The sequence below is a fragment of the Pseudorca crassidens genome, chromosome 2 (assembly GCF_039906515.1).
Source record: "Pseudorca crassidens isolate mPseCra1 chromosome 2, mPseCra1.hap1, whole genome shotgun sequence".
NCBI lineage: Eukaryota > Metazoa > Chordata > Mammalia > Artiodactyla > Delphinidae > Pseudorca > Pseudorca crassidens.
Genome location: NC_090297.1, coordinates 80,619,384 through 80,647,289, shown reverse-complemented (window position 1 = coordinate 80,647,289; position 27,906 = coordinate 80,619,384). Strand labels below are relative to the sequence as shown.

Genomic DNA, 27,906 nt, shown 5'->3' with positions numbered 1-27,906 from the left:
GAGAATACCAATTATTTAAGGGGCAGAAAGAGGAAGTTCCAGTGAAGGAGACTGAGGAGTGACCAAGAGGGAAGGAAAGGAAAAAGCCCCATTATGCCCAAATTGTTCCCTAATATGTCAATTGTGTTGGATCAAACTCATGTTTTGAAAACAAGTGTTATAGTAGAATTGGATGTATTTGAAAGTATCTGTTAACTAAAGAGTTTTATTACTGGTGTTTAGTGCAACAACAGTAAAAACAAACTGATTTAAGCTTAGTTAGATTTCTTTTATATATGTTCACTGTATCTCATTATGGTGAATGAACGAATACATGCATGTATGCCTGTTCTAGGCTTGAGGTAGATCTATTCATATTTTTTAATTATCTCATTTAGTCTCAGTCCTAAGAAGTGGTTTCAGACTGATTTTATAGATGAGGACTCTAAGACTCAGAGAGTGTAAGGGACTTTCCCAAGGCCACATAGTTAGAGCAGTTGGCAGAGCTGGTATTTGTTACCCATTTTTCCTGCCTATAGTCTAGAGCTCCGCATGGTCCCACAGCAGCCTATTAAAGTGGCCAAACAAGTTTTGAGTATAAGTGAATAGAGCTCATTAACCCCTCAACCCCTTGCCTTCATCTACTTTCTCCATCACTCCATGGAAACCTCCGTGTTGACTGGTTTACCAGACACTTGCTTGTCCACATCTTACACTTGCTTGTCCACATCTTATTAACTCCTTTGCAGTATTGCATACTGTCAATGCCACCCTCCTTGAAACTTCCTTTGTCTTCTCTGACACTATGCTCTTGATTTTTCTCTCTTAGGTGCAAGCTAATCCATGAGAAACACTAGGTCAAGGCAAAGAACTGCACCAAGCCGAACTCAGCCCTGTAAGAATACACAAAACACACACAAACACCTAAAACATATACCAGATACCTCAGTTCACCCACACCTACCCATTTCTGGTGTAACAAACTTCTATCTGACTTCAGATAGCAACTTCTGGGAGACCATTTTCTACGAATATTTTTGTGCTTCTGTATGGTCTGGCCTTTCTGAGCAGAGCACTGGCAAATTTGGGTAAAGGATGGTTAAACAACAAACATGTCTTAGAAGTCAGAGATAATGTGATGCTCCAGAAAGATTCAGACTACCCTCCCCTCAAAACCATTTCCTTACACTCTAGGGTACTGAAGCTACCTTATCCTAACCAGAGAAGATTTATTTACCTTCCAAAGTAAAGGTGTCTCTCTCTCTGCAGAGGAGGATGGGCAGATCTGCCAGCAGCCTATAAAAGTCTCATAATGTTGGTGTTCCCCTCCTATGGTGCAATCCCACTGCACGTGCAGGACAGGTAACATCAGGCCCTCACCACATAGCCTCGTGGGGACTGAGGGTTGGGAGGTAGTGCTGAGATGCTCTGTAAGTAACAGTCTGTTCTCTGATCCAGGGGTCTCGAGTTTCCTGTTAGAATATCTCCTGTATATATATCTATATCCTTAACAACCTCCTTCCACCAATTCACAATAATTCACAAGCTGCAACCCTTCTGACACCCACTTATACAAACAAACTAGAGGTGTTTTTCAAGGTCAAATGCCACATTTATTGTAGTACTTACGCATTTCTGAACCATTTAACATGGGTAAAACTATGCTAACCATTTTTATTAGGTTCCTATCTTTTAAAAATGTGTCACGACAAAAGTTTCAGTGATTTTGTGTCATGACAAAATGTACTGGTGATTTTTGTGTTGCATGGTGTTTTTTAAGGAATGCATATATTGTGTTATAACAGAATTGATTCTATAGCCTGCTAAAGCTTTTATTGGTGTAGATTAGAATAAGGATGATAATATATGGAGGCTTAAAAGGAGAATTATGAATTATGTGTGTATTTTTTAATAATAACCCCATCTCTAATTACTTAGGAAAACTGGGAGTTGACCATATTATTATTTCCATTTACCCATAATTTACTTTCATTTATTTTTATTATATTGACTTTCATTTACTTTTATTTCATTTACTTATAAAAAGTGATCAGTAGAGCTGACTTGTGAAGTATATTTTCTCTAACTGTATCAGAATATAATTACTTTCATGGCTATAAAATTTTATAAAAATCCATAAAAAATACCTCACCAGTGGAAATTAAATTGTCCTCCTTGCTGTTATCTTCTGGAATGTCCTCTTTATTGTTATCTTCTGGAATTTCATGCTTCATAAAAGAATGATCAGATGACCTTTTACCTACAGATGACCTTCCATCATTGTCAGTACACTTTCCAACACTGAAGTCACATTTCTTTTGTGGTACTCCACTCTCCACTATCTTTTTCCTGAGAATTTCCTCTTCATAGTTTTTTATGTTTCTGTTTGATGAGTATACAGTCCTAAAAGACAAAATGTAAAATAAATGTCAGTGATTTTTAAAAGCTAGTTTTCCAGCATGCTGCTTTCATAGATAACGGCTATATAGTTTTAAAACCTTTCTAATCTGGACTAACTAGAGGAAAGATCAATCTAAAATAACAGAAAGTTTGAAAAGTAGTCCATAAAAATTTTTAATGTTAAAAAGGAATATATAATGCCAACAAATTATATAACCTAAATGAAAGGGACAATTCCTAGGAAGGATACACACTAACCAAACTTGATTTAAGAAGAAACAGGGTATCTGAATAGACAAATAACAAGAGATTGAATTAGTAATCAAAAACTTCTCACAAAGAAAAACGCAGGACCAGGTGGCTTCACTGTTGAACTCTACCAAATTTAAAGAAGAATTAATGCCAATCCTTCACAAACTTTTCCAAAAGATATAAGATGGAACACTTCCCAATTCATTATGTGAAGCCAGAATTATCCTGACACAAAAGCAGACAAAGACATCACAAGAAGAGAAAACTACAGACTAACATTCCTTACTAATATAGAGAAAAAATCTTCAACAAAATCATAGCAAAGTGAATCCAGCAACATATAAAAAGAATTATACATCATGACCAACTGGGCTTTATTTCAGGAATTCAAGGGCAGTTAAACAGATGAAAATCAATATTATATACCATATGCTATAGCCTGAATGTTTGTGTCCCCTAAAATCATATGTTGAAAGCCAATTCCCAATGTGATGATATTAGTAGGTGGGGCCTTTGGGAGATGATTAGGTGGAGTCCTCATGAATGGGATTAGTGCCCTTATTAAAAGCAGCTCCAAAGAGATCCCTCACCTTCTTCCACCATGTGAGGGAACAATGAGAAGTCAGCAGTCTGCAACCTAAAATAGGGCCTTCTCCAGAACCCTACCATGCTGGCACTCTGATCTTGGATTTCCAGCATCCAGAACTATGAGAAATAGATTTCTGTGGTTTATAAGTCATCCAGTCTGCAGTGTCTTGTTATAGCAGCCCAAATGGACTAAGACACCATATCAATAGGACAAAAACTACATGATCATCTTAGTTGATGCAAAAAAAAAAAAAAAAAAAAAAAGCATTTGACAAAATCCAACACGCTGTCATAATAAAACACTCAGCAAACCAACAATACAGTAGAGGGAAACATCCTCAACCTGATAAAGGAGATCTATGAAAAACTCACAGCTAACATCAGACTTAACGGTAAAAGACTGAAAGCTTTCTTCCTAAGATCAGTAAGGATGTCTGTCTGCTCTTACCACTTCTATTCAACATTTAACTGGAGATTCTAGCCAGGGCAATTAAGCAAGAAAAAGAAATAAGCTGGATTGGAAAGGAATAAGTAAAGCTATCTTCATTTACAAATGGCAAACATGTGTATAGAAAATCCTTGGAAATTCACCCAAAAACTATTTGTTAAACAAGTTCTGCAAGGTTGCAAAGTACAAGATCCATATGCAAAAATCACTAGCAATGAACAATCCAAAATGAAATTAGAAAATAATTCAATTTACAACAGCATCAAGAAAATAAAATACTTAGGAACGTATTTCACAAAAAGTGCAAGACATATCCTGAAAGCTACAAAACAATGCTGAAAGCAATTAAATAAATGGAAACACATTCCAGATGATTTAATATTGTAAAAATGGCAATACTCTCTGAATTAATCTGCAGATTCAGTGCAACAGCTATCAAAATTCAGCTAGTTTTCTGCAGAAATTGACAAGCCAACCCTCAAAGTCAAACAGAAATGCTAGAATAGCCAAAACAATCTTTACACAGAACCAAGTTGGAAGATTCACACTTTCTGAATTCTAAGCTTCCTACAAAGCTATAGCCATCAATACTGTGTGGTACTGGTATAAGGATAGACACATAGATCAGTGGAATAGAATTGAATGTCTAGAATATAGATTTATAGGCAACTGATTTTCAACAGGGGTGTTGTGATATTGTGATTTATAATATGAACTATATATTTGGTCTTTGTCCACTATTCCCAGCACGTAGCTTCTAAAACCCTTCTAATTTCCTATGTAAAAACCACAGAACATCTTTTATTATAGTACTTAAGTTTTGTTCCCAGGTCCTGAAATAGCTCCAGAAGGATAAAGGTGAAATGAATGTCTTTTGTTATTCATAGCAAAGCCCCTTTCAACCACACCAGAGTTTACATTAGTGAAGTTGGTGACTTTTTGAAAGCTCCTAAAAATAGGGGCTGGTTGCCTGGAGAACCAACCAAGGGCTTTGAAGGTTGGAACTTTCAGCTCTCCCCTCCACCTCTGGAGAGGGGAGAGGTTGAATTAATCACCAACAGTCAACGATTTAAACAATCATGCCTATGTAATGAAGCCTGCATGAAAACCCTAAAGGATGGGTTTCAGTGAGCCTCTGGGTTGGTGGACACATGGAGGTGCTGGGAGAGTAGTGAACCCAGAGAGGGCTTGGAAGCTCCTTCCCACATCCCTTGCCCTATGCATCACTTCTATCTGGCTGTTCCTGAATTTTTTCCTTTTATAATAAACCAGTAATATGGTAAGTAAAAAGTTTTCCTAAGTCCTGTGAGCTGCTCTAGCAGATTAACTGAACCTGAGGAAGGGGTCATAGGAATCTACATTTATAGCCAGTTGATCAGAAGCACAGGCAACAACCTGAGGCACAGGTAGCAATCTCCAGGTAAATAGTGTCAGAACTGAGTTAAATCTGTAGGACACCCAGCTGGCATCTGGAGAACCTCAGAATTGCTTGGTGTGGGGAAAAACTCCTGCGAATTTGGTGACCACAAGTGTCAGAAGTAAAGTACTCAATGAGCAGAGTATTAAGAGTAAAGGAGACACACAGGAGGGTGTTTTTCCTTTACAGGTATTCAGACAATCCAATGGGAAAAGAAAAGTCTCTTCAAAAAACAGTGCTGGGGAGGCTTCTCTAGTGGCGCAGTGGTTGAGAGTCCGCCTGGCGATGCGGGGGACACGGGTTCGTGCTTCGGTCTGGGAGGATCCCACGTGCTGCGGAGCGGCTGAGCCCGTGAGCCATGGCCGCTGGGCCTGCACGTCCGGAGCCTGTGCTCCGCAACAGGAGAGGCCACAGCAGTGAGAGGCCCGCGTACCGCAAAAAACCCCAAAAACAAAAAAAACAAAACAGTGCTGGGGGGCTTCCCTGGTGGCACAGTGCTTGAGAGTCCACCTGCCGATGCAGGGGACACGGGTTCGTGCCCCGGTCCGGGAAGATCCCACATGCCGCGGAGCGGCTGGGCCCGTGAGCCATGGCCGCTGAGCCTGCGCGTCCGGAGCCTGTGCTCCGCAACGGGAGAGGCCACAACAGTGAGAGGCCCGCGTACCGCAAAAAACAAAACAACAAAAACAAAACAAAACAGTGCTGGGCCTCTCACCTTCTGAGACGGCCCACACTCTGTCTGTGGAGTGTGTTCCTCCCAGGGCCACTCTCGCCTTTTGAGACAGACCACATTCTGTATATGGAATGTATCTGTGTATCTCTCTAAATAAATCCACTTCTTACCTATACAAAAAAAAAAAAAAAAAAGTGGTACTGGGACAACTAGATATCCAAATGTGAAAGAACAATGTTGGACCCTAGCCTCACACTATATACAAAAATTAACTCAAAATAGGTCAAAGCTCTAAATGTAAGAACTAAAAAGGTAGACACAGGATAAGTAATTGTGACCTTGGATTAGGCAATGGTTTCTTAGATATGACACTAAAAGCACAAGTTATAGAAGAAAAAATAAAATGAAAGTCATAGAGATTAAAAACTTTTGTGTTTTCAAGGATACCATCAAGAAAGTTAAAAGACAACCCACAAAATGGGAGAAATGTTTGCAAATCATATATCTGATAAGAGACTCATATCTAGAATATATAAAGAATTTCCAGGGGCTTCCCTGGTGGCACAGTGGTTGAGAATCTGCCTGCCAATGCAGGGGACACGGGTTCGAGCCTTGGTTTGAGAAGATCCCACATGCTGTGGAGCAACTAGGCCCGAGAGCCACAACTACTGAGCCTGTGTGTCTGTAGCCTGTGCTCCGCAACAAGAGAGGCTGCAACAGTGAGAGGGCCACGCACCGTGATGAAGAGTGGCCCCCGCTCGCTGCAACTAGAGAAAGCCCTCGCACAGAAACGAAGACCCAACACACCCAAAAGTAAATAAATAAATTTATTTAAAAAAAAAAAAGAATTTACAAAACTCAATAGTGTAAAGACAAATGACCCTATTTCAAACTGGGCAAAGAATGAGAACAGATAGTTCTCCAAAGAAGATATACAAACAACCAATATGCACATGAAAAGATATTCGACATCACTGTCCATCAGAAGAATGCAAATCAAAACCACAATGAGTTACTGCTTCACACCCACTAGGGTACCTATAATCAAAAAGACATAATAACAAGTGTTGTCAAGAACACAGAGAAACTGGAATCCTCATACATGCTGGTAGGAATGTAAAATGGTGTAGCCAGTTTGGAAGAGTCTGGCAGTTCCTCAAAACGTTTAACATATGACCCAGCAATTCGACTCCTAGGTACATATAACACAAGAGAACTGAAAGCATATGTTCACACAAAAACTTGTACATGAATGTTTGTAGTAGAATTATTTATAACAGCCAGAAAGTCAGAACAACTGAAATGTATATCAACTGATGAATGCATAAACACAATTTATATCCATATGTACAGAAAAGAGTTAACACAGGTGGGACTGCTATCTTTTGAAAGACTTGATTGTAAGAGGTGTCCTTGGCTGGTATCTGGGAACATTATTTCAACGGTGTTCCTAGCATTCTCTAAATGACAAGGGTGGCTCAGCTGTTTTTAGCTTGTGTATTGTTTATACAAATAATATGGTTTATGCTGAACACATGCTTTCCTTCTAGGAGTCTGGAATATGGGTACACATCAGGCAGGAGACCAACTCCTGGTAAAAACTCTGGGCATTGAACCTGTAATGAGCCCCCCGGTTGGCAACATTACAGAGTTGCTGTCATAACTCATTGTAGGAAAATTAAACATGGTCTGTGTGGCTCCTCTGGGAGAGGACCCTTGGAAGCTTGTGTCTTGTTTCCCGTGGATTTCACCCCATGTACCTTTTCCCTTTGTTTCCTTTGTAATAAATCAGAGGCTAGAGTATAACTATATGCCGAGTCTTATGAGTCCTCCTAGTGAATCATCAAACCTGGGAATGGTCTTGGCAACCCTTGATCCATCACACAATGAAATATTCAGCCATAAAAAGGAACAAAGTATTGATAAACAACACAACATGGATGAACCTTGAAAACATCACACCCAGTTTAAAAACCCACACATAGGGTTTCCCTGGTGGCGCAGTGGTTGAGAGTCCGCCTGCCGATGCGGGGAACGCGGGTTCGTGCCCCGGTCCGGGAAGATCCCACATGCCGCGGAGCGGTTGGGCCCGTGAGCCATGGCCGCTGAGCCTGCGCGTCCGGAGCCTGTGCTCCGCAACGGGAGAGGCCACAACAGTGAGAGGCCCGCATACCACAAAAAAAAAAAAAAAAAAAAAAAAAAAAAAAAAAAAAACCCACACATAAAAGGCCATATACTATAAAAATCCATTTACATGAAATGCCTGGAATAGGCAAAACCATAATGATAGAAAGTAATTATTGGTTGCCAGGAAGTGGGGGGAGGAGAGAGTGGAAAGTGACTGCTAATGGGTATGGCAGTTGCAATTACCAAGAATTAAGTTATTAGAGAAACTGACAATAGTCAATTTCTTTGAGGAATGAAGAGGACTGACCTGGAGGGGTCTATGGATGACTGACCAGTGGTACAGATTGGTAAGATGAGATTCAAAGATAGGGGGTTTAGGAAGAAGGGAGGGAGAAAGGTCTAGAGGCAGTAATGAAGTTCACAAGTGTTTTAAAATGTACCTGGGGGGAGTTCCCTGGTGGCCTACTGGTTAGGATTCTGGGCTTTCACTGCTGTGGCCTAGGTTCAATCCCTGGTACTAAGATCCTGCAAGCCACGTGGCAACAAAAAAAAGTTACCTGGGAATTTAGGTTTATTCAGGTATGGTGAGGCCAACTGATCAGGAGATGATTACCAGTGAATAGATAGTTTACAACTCACAGTTCACAAGAGGAATGGGGAATACCACGCCAGGTAGGGCCACATGGGGAAGCAACAGGGTCTATTTAGAGACATAACAGGGAGGGCAAAGCACAGGCAAAAGTGGTTTTTGTGGGAAGGAATGGGTGAGGCAAGGTAAGCAGCTGACCAAGTTTAGGATTAAATAGTTTGAGTAATTTGGGGGAGAGGGGCTCTGGGCTATAAGGGTGGTCTTTAGTTGTCTGGTACCTGACTCTGGGATGATTAGGGAAGGAGAGTGTTGCCTTCTAGAGTATAAGAAACAGACAGAAGAGGTGGGTGTAGGAATGGCTTCAGGATTACTTGGTTTGCATATCAAAGTCATGCTCAGGGAATTAGCTAACTCTGGAAGGGGCAGTCTCTCCCCAGTTAGTGAGGCCCCAGATGCCAAGTTACATATATATATATAGTTAATATTACAAGACACCTATTCCACCCACTTCAGCCCTACTAGTGCAAGGGATGTGGGAGAGAAAATAGCCACCACCTGAGAAAGCTGTAGGGGAAACGGAATCTTTTATACTGTGCTGCTGTTCTATGTGTTTACTTGATTGACATTTTATACTAGCATTTCCCAGTTATTGATGTTAAATTGAAAATTTAAAGGTCTTCCCTTTTTTCCTTCCTTTACACACACACGTACACGCACACACACACAAACATGCACACACAACTATAATGCGGTAAATCTTAGGAAATCAAAGATTTTTATTGAATTTTAATCATGAGGTCATAAAGCAGGAACTACTTTCCAGTGCCAATCATTTGAGCCATATCTGAAGACACGGTACATAAAAAATTTCTTCAAAGACTGTACTTACTATGCTAACTTAAGTGCATAGCAAAGGACCCTACAATAAGTAGCAATATGACAGTATACTTCAAAATCTTTATTGGTTATTTAAAGAGAAGGATGTGTGTTGAAGATACTTATAAGGACTGCATTTCATACAATAAAAATTTAAAAATCTGTTATCAGAATTTTTACTAAAAAATGTTATCTCAATACTCCACATTATAATCCTCTCCTTATGCTTTATATTAACACAGAGAAATTTCAATACAATCTGCCTTTTAAAAAAGGGGGAGGTATATCACAAGCACTTTCTATACGCAAGACACTGATGAGATACCACTGGGAATGCTCACATCGATGAGATGATCTAATCTCAAGGAGCTTCCATAACCACAGACATATTTCACTAACCTAACACAAAACAGAATGTGATTAAGTGCTTAAAACAGAGGATTGTGAAGTGCTAGGAAGCACAAAGCCATTTACTCCAACGTCCTTGTTCTAAATATGAGAAAATTAAGGCTCAAAGAAATCATAAAACAAGGTAATGCACAGCCAGAAGGCATATCTCTGTCTTGTTGCCAAGTCCAGTGCTTCCTCCACTCTACCATACTGTCTCTCAATCTTTTTTTCTAACCCTTTTAAAGACAACAAATAAAGGATAACATTAATGTAATTTCTCTTTCTCTAATATATAAAAATTTGACTTTTCCCAAGCATCTTTTTCTAAACATACACTCAATAGCTGGAGAAATGTGTAATATCAAAGGGCTACTACTATGAATAATACTTACAATGTATTCAGTGCTTACTATATCTCAGGTCACTGAGCTAAGTGCTTCACAAGCATCTAATTTAACCCTCACAACAACGCTATGAGGTAGGTATTATGTCCATTTTTCAGGTGAGGAAACTAATGTAAGTGATCAGTCCAAGTTCACTCAGTTAGAAATGGTAGACCTGGCTTGACCACAGAGGCTACTCTACAACAAAGCCACTATACCACCTACTAGAAAAACAAAAGTGTGTATTTTAAAATTGATGGTTGGAACTCAGTGATGAACCTATTATGATCTATACTGCAAAATGATAATGATTTTCTAAATTTCACTTAAAGTATTTGTTTAAATTATAGTATGTCATACTGTTCTTACAAACAGAGGAAGCCAAGGATACCCATTTTTCTGTTTATGCTTATTGGAGCTTCATATAAGAAACTCTGAAATAATAAAAACAGATCATTCAAGCAACTGTCAGAGCATGAAATGAAGAAAAATACACCAAATCACACACATATACTTAAGTTTAATTATCCAAAAGGAATTTTCAACATTAAAGTCAACATGATTTTGATTATAGGCAAATAGTATGTCAGCAAATAACTAAAAGACTAGCATCTAAAAAATACCTAGGATTCAGGACATAAAAACACAAAAATCCAACTCTGATTTCTCATAAAAGTTAAAATGATAATTGGCACTGGCATTAAGGACAGACATACAGACCAATGGAAAAGAATTTAGAGACCGGAAATAAACCCTAACGTTTATGTGTGTATTAGTCTGCTTGGGCTGCCACAACAAAAATCATAGACTGGTGGCTTAAACAACAGAATTTTATTTCTTACAGTTCTGGAGGCTGGACGTCAAGATCAGATGCCACCATGGTGGGGTTCTGGTGAGAACTCTCTTCGTGGCTTGCAGTCAGTCACCTTCTCACTGTACCCTCACATGGCAGAGAAAGAGAGAGAACGAGCTCTCTGGTGTCTCTTCTTATAAGGGCACTATTCCTATCATGAGGTCCCATCTAAAGCTAATTTACTTCCCAAAGGCACAATCTCCAAATACCATCACATTAGGGAGTAGAGCTTCAACATACGAATTTTCAAGGGAAACGATTCAGTCCATAGCAATGGACAACTGATTTTCAACAAGGCTGTACAGACAATCCAATGGAGAAAGAATAGTCTCTCCAAAAATAGTACTGGGACAACTAGATATTCACACACAAAAGAATAAAGTTTGTCCCCTTCCTTACATTACACACAAAAACTAACTCAAAATGGATCACAGACCTAAATGTAAGAGTTAAAAGCATAAACCCAAAATATTCATAGAAGAAAGTATAAGAATAACTCTTTGTGACCCTAGAATAGGCAATGGTTTCTTATCTACAATAGCAGGAGTACAAGTGACAAAAGAAAATTAGATAAACTAGGCTACATTAAAAAATCTAAAACTTTTGTGTTATAAATGACACCATCAAGAATGTGAAGACAACCCACTGATTGGGAGAAAGTGTTTGCAGATCATATATCTGATAAGAGCCTAATATCCAGAATCCATAAAGATCTCCTATAACTCAATGATATAAAGACAAATAATCCAATTGAAAAATGGACAAAGGATGTGAATAGACAGTTCTCTAAAGCAGATATATTTCTCCTCTCTCAGGATCAATCTCAAGCAGAAATTAGCCTCTCCTAATACTAAGCCTCAAAGACTCTAATACTAATACTTAGCCTCTACTAACACTAATTACTAAGATAATATGGAATTTAAGTTAGAAGGTTATAAAATAGATATGAAAATACATGAAATAAAAACACACACATATGTTTAAAAAATAGGCAATTACATACTAGAAAAAAAGATGAAGAAAGCACTTACTGTAAAAATATTCTAAATTCTGAAGCTTCAAAGTTCTCCACAGCAACAGGTTCATGATTTGTTAAGTTATTTGTATGTCCAACAGTATGAAAATAGAAATCAGGAACCCTTGCTAAAAGGACTGCTTTGTGTGCTTTGAACAAAGTACAACCTATTGAGAAAGTAACATCTGTATGGACTTCTTCTCTTAGAAGCCTATAAGGAATAAAAAGGAACCATAGTTTAATTAGTTAATTAATTAAACTAATTAATTATACACAGTTAATATATAATATGCCCATTTTTATAAAATAAGCTTTAAAAATAACACATAGGGCTTCCCTGGTGGCGCAGTGGTTGAGAGTCCGCCTGCCGATGCAGGGGACACGGGTTCGTGCCCCGGTCCTGGAAGATCCCACATGCCGCGGAGCGGCTGGGCCCGTGAGCCATGGCCGCTGAGCCTGCGCGTCCGGAGCCTGTGCTCCGCAACGGGAGAGGCCACAACAGTGAGAGGCCCGCGTACCGAAAAAAATTTAAAAAAAAACACATAAACTAAAAATACAGAGATAACAAAATTAAGTTAGTACGAAAATGAGTTTATTCTCAGTTCATCCAAAGAACATTGTCTAATATTGGTTTAGAAGGCAATTTTCTAAAATTTATAATGAAAACAAAGGTAATTACACTAAAAGAGTAAGACTATTTTTTCAAAAAATATCTTTTCCTTTTAATTCCTTCTACCAATAAAATTTATCTTCTGCTACTTATGTTGATTTTCCTTTATAATGTATGTACTTTAGATTTATTTTGGAAAGAGAACACAAAGTAATGTGATTGTTGACTATTGAATCAATTTTTTAAAATCTTACTAAAACTGAAGCAAAAAAAGTAAACAGTCAACACCACCAGCAAACCACACGCAATAACAGACAATCCAGTCTAGAAACTGGTACGCTGTACTTTGACTACTGTTAAATACCAAGTCTGAAATGCAGGCTTGGCTATCAAGAATGTGACATTTAAGCCCGTTTCCATTGCCCACCCCACAAAATATAGAACTATGCTCTAATCTATTATTAAAACGATGGACTCAAGGAAAGCCCATTCAAATCCCTTTACTAATGTTAGGACATAGTTATGGTAAAGCTCACATGTAAGGTGATAGAAGAACAGAAATCAGCATCATAATAGAAACTGTCACAATGTTTTTTCTGTGTGGTAACTATATATTTCTGCTCTGTAAATGTTAAATAGTACTTCATATAGTATAACATTATCATCAGCAAGTTATATATTCTCAGAGGACTTCTGTATTGCAGGATATAACTAGCAATCACACTAGTACACTACAGGAGGTCCAAGTATGGATAAAGATATCCATTACAGTGAAAGCTTAGAATGTTGCCACTGACACTCACTCCCCCGAGATCCAGTTACTGGCTCCTTCCTCTGATCCCTCCGTACATACCTCTATCACAGCACTTGTCACTGTATCATTATTATTTTTATAATAATAAAATTATATTATTTTAATATAACTAAAATATATTATATTCAGACAATGAACTCTCCAAAGGCAAAAACTGTACCTTCATTAGACAGCAAGAGCTCAATATCTGCTTTTTTGGATTTGGCTGTATTTTACCCTAAACAAAACAAATGCTTCAGAGCACAAAGCTTTCAGAACCTTGGAAACAATGAGCGAATAGATGCATTTTAGTCAATATTTTAATCAATAAGTTATTTCATAAGCGATTGTTAAAGTTATACAAGAATGTATTGGTCTCCCAAACATTAATAAAAACTCAAATTGTACAAATACAAATACACCATTTATTCCTCCTTCCCACCCACCTTCTACCCATCCCCCACTTCTCCCCAAGTGAATAAACAAGCATTGCAGCTGGTAGCCATACAACTGTCACTAGGGAATCTGCCTTGTTCATAATAGATGCTCATGAGTATTCGTCAAATAAAAAAAAAGTTAATGTTTTAAAAAATGTTAATGTGAAAATACAGTGCTTTTTATTTTATAAAACTACCTGTATCAGTTATAAGCATATCTTGTTATCTGTTACAAGTAACAATATCTGACTCAGACCTGCTTAAACATTAAGGAGGGTTTTATTGGCTCATCTCATAATAAACTCTAGAGGAAGGATAGGCTGGAGCAAAGGCTCAGTGGTGTCAAGGCCCAGCTTCTTTCCATCTTATTTCTCTGTCACCTACTGTATTCACCTATCTAAAGCATTTTAGACTACTGATTAAACCCAATTCTCACTAAAAATTTACTGAGCATGTACCATGTACGAAGCACTGGGGACATAAAGGGGACTAAAGCATAGTATCTGCCCTCAAAGAGTTTGTAGAAGAGTATGGCTGGGTGAGTATATGAGATTTTTTAGTTGTTTAAAAAAAAAACACACACACAAAAACACTTTTGCTTGTAACAGGAACTTGAGACTTCAGGATCCTATCCTTTCATTGCTGCTAGGATGAGGATAAATTGTTCACCTACTATACTTATGACCTCATTTTCTTTATATAAATTAGATGTATTATCTTCTTTAAATTCATGACACTTCAAGGCTCACAATACAGCCAGAAGAATAGAGCCACTGAAGAGGAGTACCACATCCTTAGAGATTCATCCTAGAAACAGAACAACTTCACTCTCATTTTTTTTTAATGTTGCACATCAATTCCCCCAGTGGTGGAGACAAGGCAGAATCTCTCATAGACAGGCCCAAATTAAAAGGAAATTTTTTTGCTTTATAAAGTTCAGTTTATAAATGGTGGAGCCTTAAGTGTGGGCAACAGTAAGCACTTTTTAAATGTAGAGTGCACAACTGCACAACTGTTATTAATAGTAATTATGTTTACACTAGTTCAATAGTTCTCAAAGTGTGACCCAGGCCAGCAGCATCACCTGGGACCTTGCTAGAAATGCAAAAATCTCACGCCCCATCCCAGACCAACTATATCAGAATTAAGGTCTGGGTCTCAGTAAATCTAAGCTCTCCAGGTGATTCTGATGCACACTAAAGTTCAAGAATCAATGTTTTGGTGGAAATGGTAACTAGCTAGGGAATATTTCTAAGGTTCATTTTCTTTATTAACTGAGATGACGTTCCTGGATTCACTATAGCCTGAGTTAAGCTTCACAACAACTCTCCATTTGCTAGAGTCCTCATGGGAACTGGGAATTGCTGGGAGTTGCTGCGGGCTGTAGAGTATTCTAGGAGGAGAGGGGAAGCCAGGTTGTGATCAGGAAGTATTTCTACGAAAGCATTTGTGCTAAATCGTTTAAAGAGCGCTCAAAAGAGACCTCCAGCGCTCCAGTAATCTGATCCATTTTTACTCATTCTAAATAGATACTCAAAAAATTAAAAAATATATATAAAATAAATATAAAAAATAAATATAAAAATATATATATCTAATTGTATCATTTTTCTTAGAATTGTTTGAGCTTATAAAAAGTTGTGTAAGTTTCAGGACCACGAAACCTGTATCCACCCCGACATTAGCGAGTCTTTCAAGACTTAAGCCTACCCGTGTTAGAGTATTTTGGCATAAACTGGTGCTGCATAGAACTATGACGGTAATTTTGGTTTTCTTCTTGAATCTGGTACGTGGTCTCCGAGGTGCTCTGGATTGGTTATAAGGGCGAAAGAATCCTCTTTGTAGTGAGGAGACTAGTGAGCGTCCTGCAGTGGCCTGAGGTGAGGCGGACAAAGCAGGGAGGGATGGAGAAACCGAGGAGCCACAGTTTCTGGTACGGAGGTGGGCGCCTTAAGAACTGAAGCAGCCTGAGTTCCCGCCTCCTCCTACCTGAGCAGATCCTGGCTGAGCTGCTCCGACACCATCGCCTTCAGCCGGCGCCGCTCACTGGGCCCCTTCCTTTGCAAGCCCTTACTGGAAACTCCAGGGGACTCCAGAAGTACCACGGGGGCCACGCTATCCTCCCCACGGCGGGCCATGTTCCACAAAGGTACGGCGGCGCCCCGCAGGCCCAGTACAAGGTCTCACTTCCCCGCCTCTGGAAGAAACGGGCGTTTCATACCGAAAGCTCTGCTCCTACCCGAATCCGCCCCCTAAAGGAAAATGCTGACGCCTCTCGTCTCTTTGTTGACGGTCCCTTATGGCTGCCGAACCTCAGTCACGGAGAATCTCGGAGACCCGAACAGCGCCGGCACGTGACCCGGGAGGGTGTGCGCAGGCGTAGTAGCTGTGTTTTAACCCCGCCGGCAGGCGCTCCGCGCAGCACTGCCCAGGGAGTCAACTGTTCTGCGGAGCTAACCAGGTCCGCGCTGCTAACCAGGTCTGCGCTTTATCCCTATCCCTCTGCTTTCCAGTTGGTGCTAACCAGTCATTTAAATAAATGTTTTATCAAGAACTGAGTTCAAATCAACCAGTGCAGCCTTTCAGCACTTTGTCTTCCTGGGGTGTCAGCGCTTTTTTTCCCAGGAAAGACAAGTTCACTAGACCTTTACTGCGGCGCGTCACACTCCTTCACTTACTGCTTTGGGCAAGAAAAATTGGGGGTGTGAGGGGCGCGGGAAGAACTTCGTAAAATCAGCAGGAGTTACAACACTCCAGAGCCCCCTGCAAAGGGTATGGTATAATGTCTAGAAGACTCCTTCCCCTTCTAATCCAGGGAGTGGCTCATGTAACTGCTCTTGGACTTAAGCAGAGAAATGTCAGTTATATTCCCCCACTTTGCATATAAAGCTATAAAAGTTATGAGGTGGAAGAAAGGAAGTAATGTTGTAGGGGTAGAGCCTTTAATTGACCAAGGAATTGGGTGGATTGATGAGCTATAGAATTTTGAAATTTTGGTGTGGAGAAAAGAGCTGGAGCGAAATTACTTAAAAAGTCTTTTGTTTTTTTATTTGATTACTTCTTCCAAAGGAAGAAGATTCAATCCTTCTGCATCATTCAGAAGCTCTGCACAAGGTAACAAGTACATACTAATTGCTTGGAAAATATATGGATATTGTACCAGAAGATTGGCCAAGTAGTAGCCATTTCTCCAAATAATGACCTTCTCAATTGTTCAGATACCTTAATTATGAATATACTGGATAACTGATTTTTAATCATTCCTATAGAAAAGAGGAGTGTCAAAGATAATATGATAGTTAATATTTATTGAGTGCTTTTTAGGTGGGAAAATTGCTCTACCTGCTTTCTGTGTATTAACTCAATCCTCACAACCACCATTTAGGTTGGTACTGCTATGAGCCCAATTACAGATGAGGAAGTTGAGGCATGAGAGGCTAGATAACTTGGTCAAGGTCACACAGCCAGTAAGTGGTGGTCTAGGTATTAAAACCCAGACAGTTCAGTACAAGATTCTTTCCCTCCAAAGTCCTGTAATACTTCTACCATGCCCCTTTATCAGCTGATGAAGCAAAAATTAGGCTACTCTCTGGTTGGGAATGGATGACAGATGGTTTCTAGTCCATGTAAATTTTTTTTTTTTTTTTGTGGGCCCTCTGGTGTGAGGTCACTCCTGCCTGGTTCCCATCCCCTTTGTGATGTGGGCCCTCTGGTGTGAGGTCACATCTGCTGGATTCCTCACCTTTTAATGATGTGGGCCCTTTGGTGTGAAGTGGTTAGTCCATGTAAATTTAATTCTCTTAAACTACCTTAGGCAGCTTAGGCAGCTTTGTGAAGTAATTGAAGAAAAAGTACCCTGTTAAAAAACAAAACAAAAAAATAGTTTTAGGGCTTCCCTGGTGGCGCAGTGGTTGAGAGTCCGCCTGCCGATGCAGGGGACGCAGGTTCGTGCCCCGGTCTGGGAGGATCCCACATGCCGCGGAGCGGCTGGGCCCGTGAGCCATGGCCGCTGGGCCTGCGTGTCCGGAGCCTGTGCTCCACAGCGGGAGAGGCCACAACAGTGAGAGGCCCAAGTACCGCAAAAAAAAAGAGAAAAAAAAAAGAGTTTTAATGATGCTTCACATTCCACCATTAGAGATTTTTTACTTAAAACATTATTTCTATTTTAATTAATTTATATCTGTAATCATTTACACCTTAATGTGAGTGAAATTATCAAAAATTTTTTCCTCAAAGGCTTTATGATCAGGAACACTAGAAAGTCCTGGGAAGCTAGCAACAGGAGCTCTGAAGGTAAACACTGCTAAATCCATAATTTTATTTAGGGTTGGCCTTAACTGTGATCCTTATGTGTGAAATATAAGTTTAGGTAAAATTGCCTTGGAAGGCAAAAAACTCATCTGAGTACTACAATTTCATGAAAAAAAGTGATTCTCTTAGATGTATTTTTTCTTTCTTTAAAAATGTTTTCAAATGAAGCATTTCAAACATACAAAGAAACAAAGAGAGAGCTACAGTGAACCCCGATATACCCATTACCAAAATTCAACAATTATCAAGATTTGGGCATTATGTTGTATCAGTTTTTCTTTCCTTCCTCATCTTTTCTTCCTTTCTTTATTCCTTCCTTCTCTCCTCCTTCCTTGCTTCTTTCCTTCCTCCCTTCCTCCCTCCCTCCCTCCTTTCTTTCTTTCTTTCTTCCTTTCCCTCCCTCCCTTCCTTCCTTCCTTCCTTCCTTCCTTCCTTCCTTCCTTCCTTTCTTTCTTTCTTTCTTCCCTTCCTTCTAAAAATTTTAAAAGTAGAGCCCAGACACCATTTCATTTTCTCCTATATACTTCAGTTTGCATCACTAAAAACTGTACATTTTCTTACATAACATTACAAAACCATTAATGGTATTCCTTATAAATCGACAATAATTCCATTTCCTATGTAGCCCATTGTAAAATTTTACCAACTGTCCTAAAAAATATGTTTTACAGTTGGTTTGTTTGAATCGGTTTTCAAACAAGATACAAGGTTACATTTGGTTCTTACATCTCCTGAGTTTCTTCTAATCTCCTGTATTTTCCCTCATGACACTGACATTGTGGCAGAAGCCTGAGCAATTTGAGCTGTAGAGTATGCCACATTTTAAATTTGCCTCTTTGTAGCATCACGCACTGTGCTCATCTATCCCATATATTTTCTGTAAATGGAAGCTGTTTTTAGAGGCTTGATTATATTCAGTTTCAATTTTTTAGCAAAAAACCTTTCTTTTTTTTTTTTTTTTGCGGTACGCGGGCCTCTCACTGTTGTGGCCTCTTTGCGGAGCACAGGCTCCAGACGCGCAGGCTCAGCGGCCATGTCTCACGGACCCAGCCGCTCCGCGGCATGTGGGATCTTCCCGGACCGGGGCACGAACCTGTGTCCCCTGCATCGGGAGGCGGACTCTCAACCACTGCGCCACCAGGGAAGCCCAGTGAAAAAAAAACTTTTATAAGTGGTATATTAGTTTTCTATTGCTGCTTTAACAAATTACCACAAACTTAGTGGTTTAAAAAAGCACACTTTTTTTAACTTTCAATTCTATAGGTTGGAAGTCCCACATAGATCTCACTGGGCTAAAATTCCTCTTTGGGCCGGGCTGCATCCCCTTCTGAAGGCTTGAGGGGAGAGCTTCCTTGCCTTTTCCAGCTTCTCAAGGCTGCCCATATTCCTCAGTTCTCGTCTCCGCTTCTCCAACTTCAAAGTTAACAGGTTGAATCCTCCTCACATTGCATCATTCTGAACTCATCTTCTCCTTCCTTCTTCCCTCTTTTAAGGACTGTTGTGATTACTGGGGACCAAGTGGATAATCCAGGATAATCTCCTTTTTTTTAAGGTCAGCTAATTAACAACCTTAATTCCATCTGCAACCTTAATTCCCCTGCCATGTAACCTAACATATTCACAGATTCTGGAATTAGGAAATAGACATCTTTGGGGGCAGGGGGAGCAGGGCAGGGGGAGCAGGCATTATTCTGCCTCCCACAAGCAGTAATTCATTTTGAATCCTGTCAGAAGGCACATAATCTTTGGTTATCCCCATTTTAATGTTGTTAAAATGTATCATTAATTTTCATCTGATAGTTTTGTCTGTTGATGACTCTTACTTTAATCAATTAACTAGGGATTACAAAATGATTTTATAATTCTATCATTCTTTCTACATTTATTTGCTAGAAATTTGCTGGAAATCTTCTGTAAAGAAGAATTTTCCCTCATCAATGAGAAATACTGGATATCCAGAAATACACTTCACACTGCAAAGGCAGGATAAATGCTTAATTCTCTTATTTAAATTATCCTTTTTTCAAAGGCCCACTCATATTATGGAAGGTAATCTGCTTTACTCAAAGTCTACTCATTTAAATGTTAATCTCATCTAAAAAATACCTTCACATCTAGAATAATGACTGACCAAATATCTGGGTACCATGCCCTAGCCAAGTTGGCATAAGTTTAGAAAATACTCTTCTCCTCTTGTGTATCTCCTTTACTCTCACACCACTGTCACACTCACAGTATTTCTGACACCAAATGTGAGGGGGGGGGGTTTACACACACCTAGCAATTCTGTGACACCAGATGGATGTCAGGCAATTTAACTCAATTCTGACACTATCTATGTGGAGACAGCATCCGATCCAACAGATTTAAGGCTCAGTCCCACAAGACTGCTCCTCCTTCGGTTGCCAATTGCAACGCCAGGTTGTTACTATGGTTCTAACCAATCATCTAGAAATATAAGGTTCCCGCAGTCCTATCCTTGGGTTCAATTAATTTGCTAGAGCAGCTCACAGAACTCAGGGGAACTGACTTACTTACTGTTTGCCTGTTTATTATAAAAGGATACGATAAATGATACAAGTAAACATCCAGTCGAGAGAGGAAAAGTATTGGGTGGGCCAAAAGGTTTGTTCATTTTTTCCTGTAAGATGGCTCTAGTAGCACTTAGTTGTCTTTATCATTTGAAACAATTTTGTTAGATTGTATGTGACAGCTGTCATATCAGCGTGCATTTAAGAAAAGACCTATCAAAATTGGTGAATTTTTGTGTAGCCATTTTAATATTGAAGATAGAAGAAAAAAAGCAACATTTTCAGCATATTATGCTTTATTATTTCAAGAAAGGTAAAAATGCAACTGAAACACACAAAAAATTTGTGCAGTATATGGAGAAGGTGCTGTGACTGACTGAACACATCAAAAGTGGTTTGTGGGGACTTCCCTGGTGGCACAGTGGTTAAGAATCCACCGGCCAATGCAGGGGACACGGGTATGAGCCCTGGTCTGGGAGGATCCCACATGCCGCGGAGCAGCTAACCCGGTGCACCACAACTACTGAGCCTGCGCTCTAGAATCCATGAGCCACAACTGCTGAGCCCCCATGCCACAACTACTGAAGCTCACGTGCCTAGAGCCCGTGCTCCGAAACAAGAGAAGCTACTGCAATGAGAAGCCCACTCACTGCAATGAAGAGTAGCTCCCGCTCGACACAACTAGAGAAAGCCTACACACAGCAATGAAGAACCAACGCAGCCAAAAATAAATAAATAAATTAATTAATTTTAAAAAAAGTGGTTTGCGAAGTTTCGTGCTGGAGATTTCTCGCTGGATGATGCTCCATGGTCAGATAGACCAGTTGAAGTTGATAGTGATCAAATCGAGACATTAATTGAGAACAATCGTTATACCACGCAGGAGGTAGCCAACATACTCAAAATATCCAAATCAAGCACTGAGAATCATTTGCACCACCTTGGTTATGTGAATCGCTTTGATGTTTGGTTTCCACATAAGTTAAGCGAATAAACCCTTCTTGACCATATTTCCACATGTGATTCTGTACTGAAACATAACAAAAACGTTCCGTTTTTAAAACAAATTGTGACGGGCGATGAAAAGTGGATACTGTACAATAATGTGGAAAGGAAGAGATCGTGGGGCAAGCGAAATGAACCACCACCAACCACACTAAAGACTGGTCTTCATCCAAAGAAGGTGATGTGTATATGGTGGGGTTGAAAGGGAGTCCTCTATTATGAGCTTCTTCTGGAAAACCAAACAATTAATTCCAACGAGTACTGCTCCCAGTTAGACCAACTGAAAGCAGCACTCGACAAAAACATCCAGAATTAGTCAACAGAAAATGCATAATCCATCAGGATAACCAAGACCGCATGTTTCTCTGATGATCAGGCAAAAACTGTTACAGCTTGGCTGGGAAGTTCCGATCCATCTGCCGTATTCACCAGACATTGCACCTTCAGATTTCCATTTATTTCGGTCTTTACAAAGTTCTCTTAATGGAAAAAATTTCAATTCCCTGGAAGACTGTAAAAGGCACCTGGAACAGTTCTTTGCTCAAAAAGATAAAAAGTTTTGGGAAGATGGAATTATGAAGTGGCCAGAAAACTGGCAGAAGGTTGAATATGTTGTTCAATAAAGTTCTTGGTAAAAATGAAAAATGTGTCTTTTACTTTTACTTAAAAACCAAAGGTACTTTTTGGCCAACCCAATATGTAGGAAGGGGCATGGAGTTTCCATGCCCTCTCCAGGTGTGCCACTCTCCCAGAACCTCCATGTGTTCACCAACCCAGAAGCTCTCCAAAATCCATAGTTTGAAGATTTTTATGGAGGCTTCATCCTATAAGCCTGACTGATCATTAACTCTATTTCCAGCCCCTCTAACCCTCTAGAGAATGGAAGGGTGAAGATTCCAAGCTTCTAATCATGAGTTGATTTCTGGTGACCAGCCCCAATCCAGGAGCCCACCAAGAGTCATCTCATTAGAACAAAAGATGCTCCTATCACCCAGGAAATCCCAAGGGGTTTAGAAACTTAGGAACGGGGATCAAAGACCAAATATTAGAACTAAGGATGATCCTAATACTCTTATCACTTAGAAAATTACAAGGGTTTTAGGAACTCTGTGCCAGGAGCTGGGGCAAAGGCCAATATACATTTTCTATTATTTCACAACATATACAAGGAACCATCACAGTGTCAAAGTATGCATATTTAGATAACAAAAATGTAAAGAAATACAAGAAGTGAAACTATAAAAGTCAGGAAAGCAGTTTAAATTTGGGAGGAAGAAAGAGGTTGTAATTATGATTGGGGGCATAGAGGAACTTATAGGGTGGCTGGAAAAGTTTTAATGTCTTGAGCTGAGTTAGTTGCAACAGTGTTTATCTTAAAACAGATTATATTCATAATATACAATATGTAATAATTATTATTAGCTACAGATTTGTTTGGTATAGTTTTTAACTGTAAGCACTTTACAATAAAAAGTTTAAGTGTTACCTGTTACAGATAGAGAACTAATGGTTACCATAGGGGAGAGGGAAGGGGGTTGCAGTTAGGGGTAGGGGATTAAGAGGTACACTATTATGTATAAAATAAGCTACAAGGATATACTGTACAACACAGGGAACATAGCCAATATTTTATAATAACTATAAATGGAGTATAACCTTTAAAAATTGTGAATCACTATATTGTACACTTGTAACTTATATAATATTGTACATCAACTATACTTCAATTAAAAAGTGTTATATATTAAAGAGGGTTTAAATAAAGCAGTGTTTAACATTTTGAAGTTAAAAGGTAGAATATAATGAAGTAATGACCCTGACATTTTGTATAGCTCACTATCTAATTAGAGATAATTTTAAACTTCAGTGAATATTTGAGTAATAGTACCCTTGTTTGAGTAAAGATACATCTTGGTAACTATTTTTAAGTGAAAATCTCTTATTTAAATGAATAATTTCCATTACCTTTAAAAAATCATTGTATTTGAATTACATATGCATGCATTATTATCATGGAACTATCAAGCTGGGGGGTTGTTACAGAATGAATTATTTGTGTCCTCCCAAAATTCATATGTGGAAACCTAATCCCCAATGTAATGGTATTTGGAGGTGGGGCCTTTAGGAGATGACCAGGTCTCAAGGGTGGAGTCCTCATAAAAGAGATTAGTGCCCTTATAAATTAGACCCCAGGGAATTCCCTAGTGGTCCAGTGGTTAGGACTCTGTGCTTTCACTGCTAAGGGTGCAGGTTCGATCCCTGGTTGGGGAACTAAGATTCCACAAGCAGCACTGAGCAGCCAAAAATAAAAAGTAAAAAAAATATAAATACATAGAGACCCCAGAGAACTCCCTCTGCCCCTTCTGCAAGGTAAGCCCACAGTGAGAAGACATCTATGAATTAGGAAGCAGGGTCTCACCAGACACTGTATCTGCCAGTGCATTGACCTTGCAGCCTCCAGAACTGTGAGAAATAAGTTTTGGTTGTTTAAGCCACCCAATGTATGGTAGTTTTGTTATAGTAGCCTGAATGGACTAAAACAATGGGGATTATGAAATATCACTTATCCATCTCCTTTTTTCAGATCAGAACTGCATGGAAATTATTTCAAAATAATATGATTTTTTTTCTTTCCCTTTCCTTAAGTTTTTCCATCTGCTCACCTTTCTCCCACTCTTATCTCTTCTTCCTTTCTACTCTTTCAAAATACCAGGAAGCTAACTAATGACCCTTAAGTTTTAGGGGCCCCACTTGTACAAGCCCTTGCAAAGGTCTAGTAGGGTCCCTAGGAATGTGTCTACTTGGGTATGTTTTTGTAAGGTCTGCATAAGTAAGAGATTTTGACTACAAGTGATCAAGACTCTTCCCCCTTAGTCATATATCCCCTCATATCTGGTGGCATTGAGTGGCTGTAGGCATTTTGAGGATTCAGCCACAATGAAGCTGAGTTGGGGATACAGTAGTTTGGGTTAGCAAGGCATAGTTATTGGTTCAAAATCACTTCCACATCTAGATAAGTTGTTGCTCCCTGTCCTGTTGTAGGAATGGCTTCTAGGAATACTTCACTGATTCATCCTACAAGGTGACATGAAGGGGTAGGGCTCAAGGTTACATCACTTCCACATCTAGATAAGTTGTTGCTCCCTGTCCTGTTGTAGGAATGGCTTCTAGGAATACTTCACTGATTCATCCTACAAGGTGACATGAAGGGGTAGGGCTCAAGGTCACATCACTATGTGAAGATGTCTTACAGCAAATGATGCTGGAAGTACATGGATAGTGAAGGAGGTACACAACAGTAAGCAGAAGTTTCATGGGTGCCTAGTCAGAACAAAAGAAATGTTCTCAGTAATGCAAAACATTCGACTATAAACAAACTTTTCCTTTTTGGTGAGGGTCATACATAACAGAATTTATCAGAATTCCTGTATTTATAACCTATGTTTATTATATCAGCTTTCTTTTCTCATGATTTCCCATTCTAAATAATCACTTTTATACCTTAAAAATAAATAAATAAAGGGCAGCTATGCCATATATAAGTGTTTCAATGGTATTCCCAATACTATATCTTCCTGATGTTTATTTTTATTTTGTCTTGTACAATAAGAACATTTGGGCTACTTTGAGAAAGAGCAAGGAAGCATTTATGCAGCAGATCCTTTTTGGAGGGAAGAATAATGGTAACAAAGTATTTATTTATTGCTAATAGAGCTCTTTTTTTGTTTTTGCGGTACGCGGGCCTCTCACTGTTGTGGCTTCTCCTGTTGCGCAGCACAGGCTCCGGACGCGCAGGCTCAGTGGCCATGGTTCACGGGCCCAGCCGCTCCGCGGTATGTGGGATCTTCCCGGACCGGGGCACGAACCCGTGTCCCCTGCATCGGCAGGCGGACTCTCAACCACTGCACCACCAGGGAAGCCCCAGTAGAGCTCTTAATGAGGTATTTTCTCTGTAAAAATGAGGGAGAGGTGGTGGGCTGTAATATTTCTCTGACCTTAATTTAGCAAAAAGAAGGCCCTTTATTTCACTTATTTTTTTCTTACTTTAAGCAGAATAAAGGCATTAACTAGAACCATGCTGGGTGAACAAAGTTATAAGCAGATATTTTTCTACTTTTAGGCCACATTGAAACAAACATACTACCTGAAGAAGAAAATTAGGTACTATAAAATCAAATTGAAATATATATTCCTTAAGCACATTTTAAATATCATAATTAAGTGCCCAGGCCACTTAGAGTAAAAACTATTGTGTCTTTCCTCAAAGGATAATTTTTATTTCAACCTGGATGTTAACTTTCACCATTTTCAGGGCTGCCTTTAACATCTGAATACAACCATCAAACCTGTACTTGCTGTGGTAATGAATATATATAGGCTGCCTGGAGGTCTAAGTATGAACTAAATAACTTGGCATATCCTGGATGCTTCAGGGCAAAGTTCTTAAAGGTCCTGTATGAAATGTACTCTGAGTTCTGTCCAGCTATCTATCGAAAGAGTCTGGAAACATCAAGATTTGGCACTCCAAAAGCTGCCCGAAGTATAGCAGCTAACTCCTGTTCGGTTATGAAACCATCATTATCAAGATCAAAAAGCTTAAATGACATGTGCAGAATCTTTTCAGTGTTGGCAGGATTGCATAGAACAGTCAGACCTATCACATACTCTCTGAAGTCTATGCTGCCATCATTATTCCTGTCAAAGAGGGCAAAAAGTTGTCTCAAGGGCTCTGAAATTGGGAGTTTCAAATAGTTCGCCAACTCTGTAATTCCTATCTTCCCTCCTTTTGAGGCAGCTGCAATTGTAGCACATTCATCCAAACACTGATGAATATTATCCCAATCTAACTTTAATTTCTGGCTAATTTTTGTAAATTCAACCAAACCGCCTTCCATGGGTAGTCGAAGGTTACCTGCAGAAATCATCAGTCTGCAATCTTCATAAGTGTGATCTGTCACAGGCACCCCAAGAGCATTGGCCATGATGATCCTCACTGTATTGGCAAAAAGGACGGGGTCTTTTTTTTCTCGGTCATTTGGGATATAAACGGGTATAAACTCAACTTCTACCCTGGTGAAGAGTTGACTCAGGGTCAATATACAGGTCTGGAAGCCTGTAAACCCCTGCCAGGTCCAGGTCACGGTGTCCAGGGTGTTTGGCTACCTGAGCAGCACTGGCTGCACAGGAACACCTGGAGAGAAGGCCCCTAGTTTAAAGTGACCAGACAGCTGCGATTGGTACACACTCCTTCCAGGAAAATCAGGATCTGTGGCCACTTCCTATCAGATGTCACTGGCCTCAGGATTTCCTCCCGGGTATTCTTCCTCGAATTGGGGTCATCTCAGGTCACAAGCACCGGCTGCGTTGACAGTAAGAATTTCCCAGCCACGGGGATACGCACATTTTGACTCGCAGAGACCACCGAGGGGAACCCTGCTACGACACAGGCGACTGCGTCAAAGAAACTGGAGTGCGGTGCTGCAACGAAGATGCAGGCCTCGTCTCGGGCTGCCTTTATCCCTTTCACTTTAACCAGGAACCCTGCTGAAAAAAAGTCACCTGAAACAAGAACTTGAGAGTTGGCTGCACCAGTCTTCGTCTCCAACTCCTGGCGGGCTTGGTTGGTCGAGCACGACGACCTATGATGGAAAGCGCAGCCACCGGCCAGAGGAAGATGAAGAGGACGGCGATGTAGGACACGCGCACCGGCACCAGCACAGACCCCATGAGGACGATGTAGGCCCAGCGCCACGCGCTGATGTGCGTCTGCTGCGTGAAGGGGTTGTCCACGGCCGGTGGGTACAGGGACTTGCTTGTGTCTTGGCTGAGGGTGGCTTCCAACACCGCAGCCTCGGAGTCCGAGGTGGGCTGTGCCATGAAGCCCACTGTTCCTTAGTCTCAGGACGCCTGTAGCTTGGATCTGGGGGCGGCCCCCGGAGTATACCCCTGCCCCATATTTAAGTGCTCTTTCCGTTCGCACAATTAGAACTCTTTGAGGCAACTGTGGGTTAATAGACAATGATATATTACCTTTAAAGTAAGAAAAATCAAAAATGGTAAATGATGTAACAGGAGAATTAGAATCATATCAACAGCACAATCTTTTTTGCTTTTTGTAAATGGCCTCCTTTTGACATATATGCTTAATAAATTATTTTCACATAATTTCTGAAATTTACATTAAGCATATTTATATACCTACTAAGGATGAATTAAATAGATGAATATT

General features: G+C 39.9%; 1 protein-coding gene and 1 pseudogene across 5 annotated transcripts in view; both read right to left on the bottom strand.

Moving 5' to 3' along the window:
- BTBD8 (BTB domain containing 8) overlaps positions 1-16,181 on the bottom strand; it is a 108,388-nt gene extending 92,207 nt beyond the window's left edge. For 3 of the 5 annotated variants that reach the window (XM_067726898.1, XM_067726899.1, XM_067726896.1), the window contains exons 1-3: positions 15,820-16,181; positions 12,007-12,201; positions 2,132-2,382 (exon numbers count right to left, since the gene is read on the bottom strand). In XM_067726898.1, coding sequence (XP_067582999.1) covers positions 2,132-2,382; positions 12,007-12,201; positions 15,820-15,968 — 595 coding nt within the window. In that variant the 5' untranslated portion in view covers positions 15,969-16,181. Of the gene's footprint in view, positions 1-2,131; positions 2,383-12,006; positions 12,202-15,819 lie in introns of those variants that run through there. The other 2 variants (XM_067726897.1, XM_067726900.1) reach the window with 2 other exon arrangements.
- Positions 16,182-25,791: 9,610 nt separating this feature from the next.
- On the bottom strand, positions 25,792-27,404 carry LOC137210932 (lysophosphatidylcholine acyltransferase 2B-like; annotated as a pseudogene).
- Between the last annotated feature and the right edge of the window lie 502 nt (positions 27,405-27,906).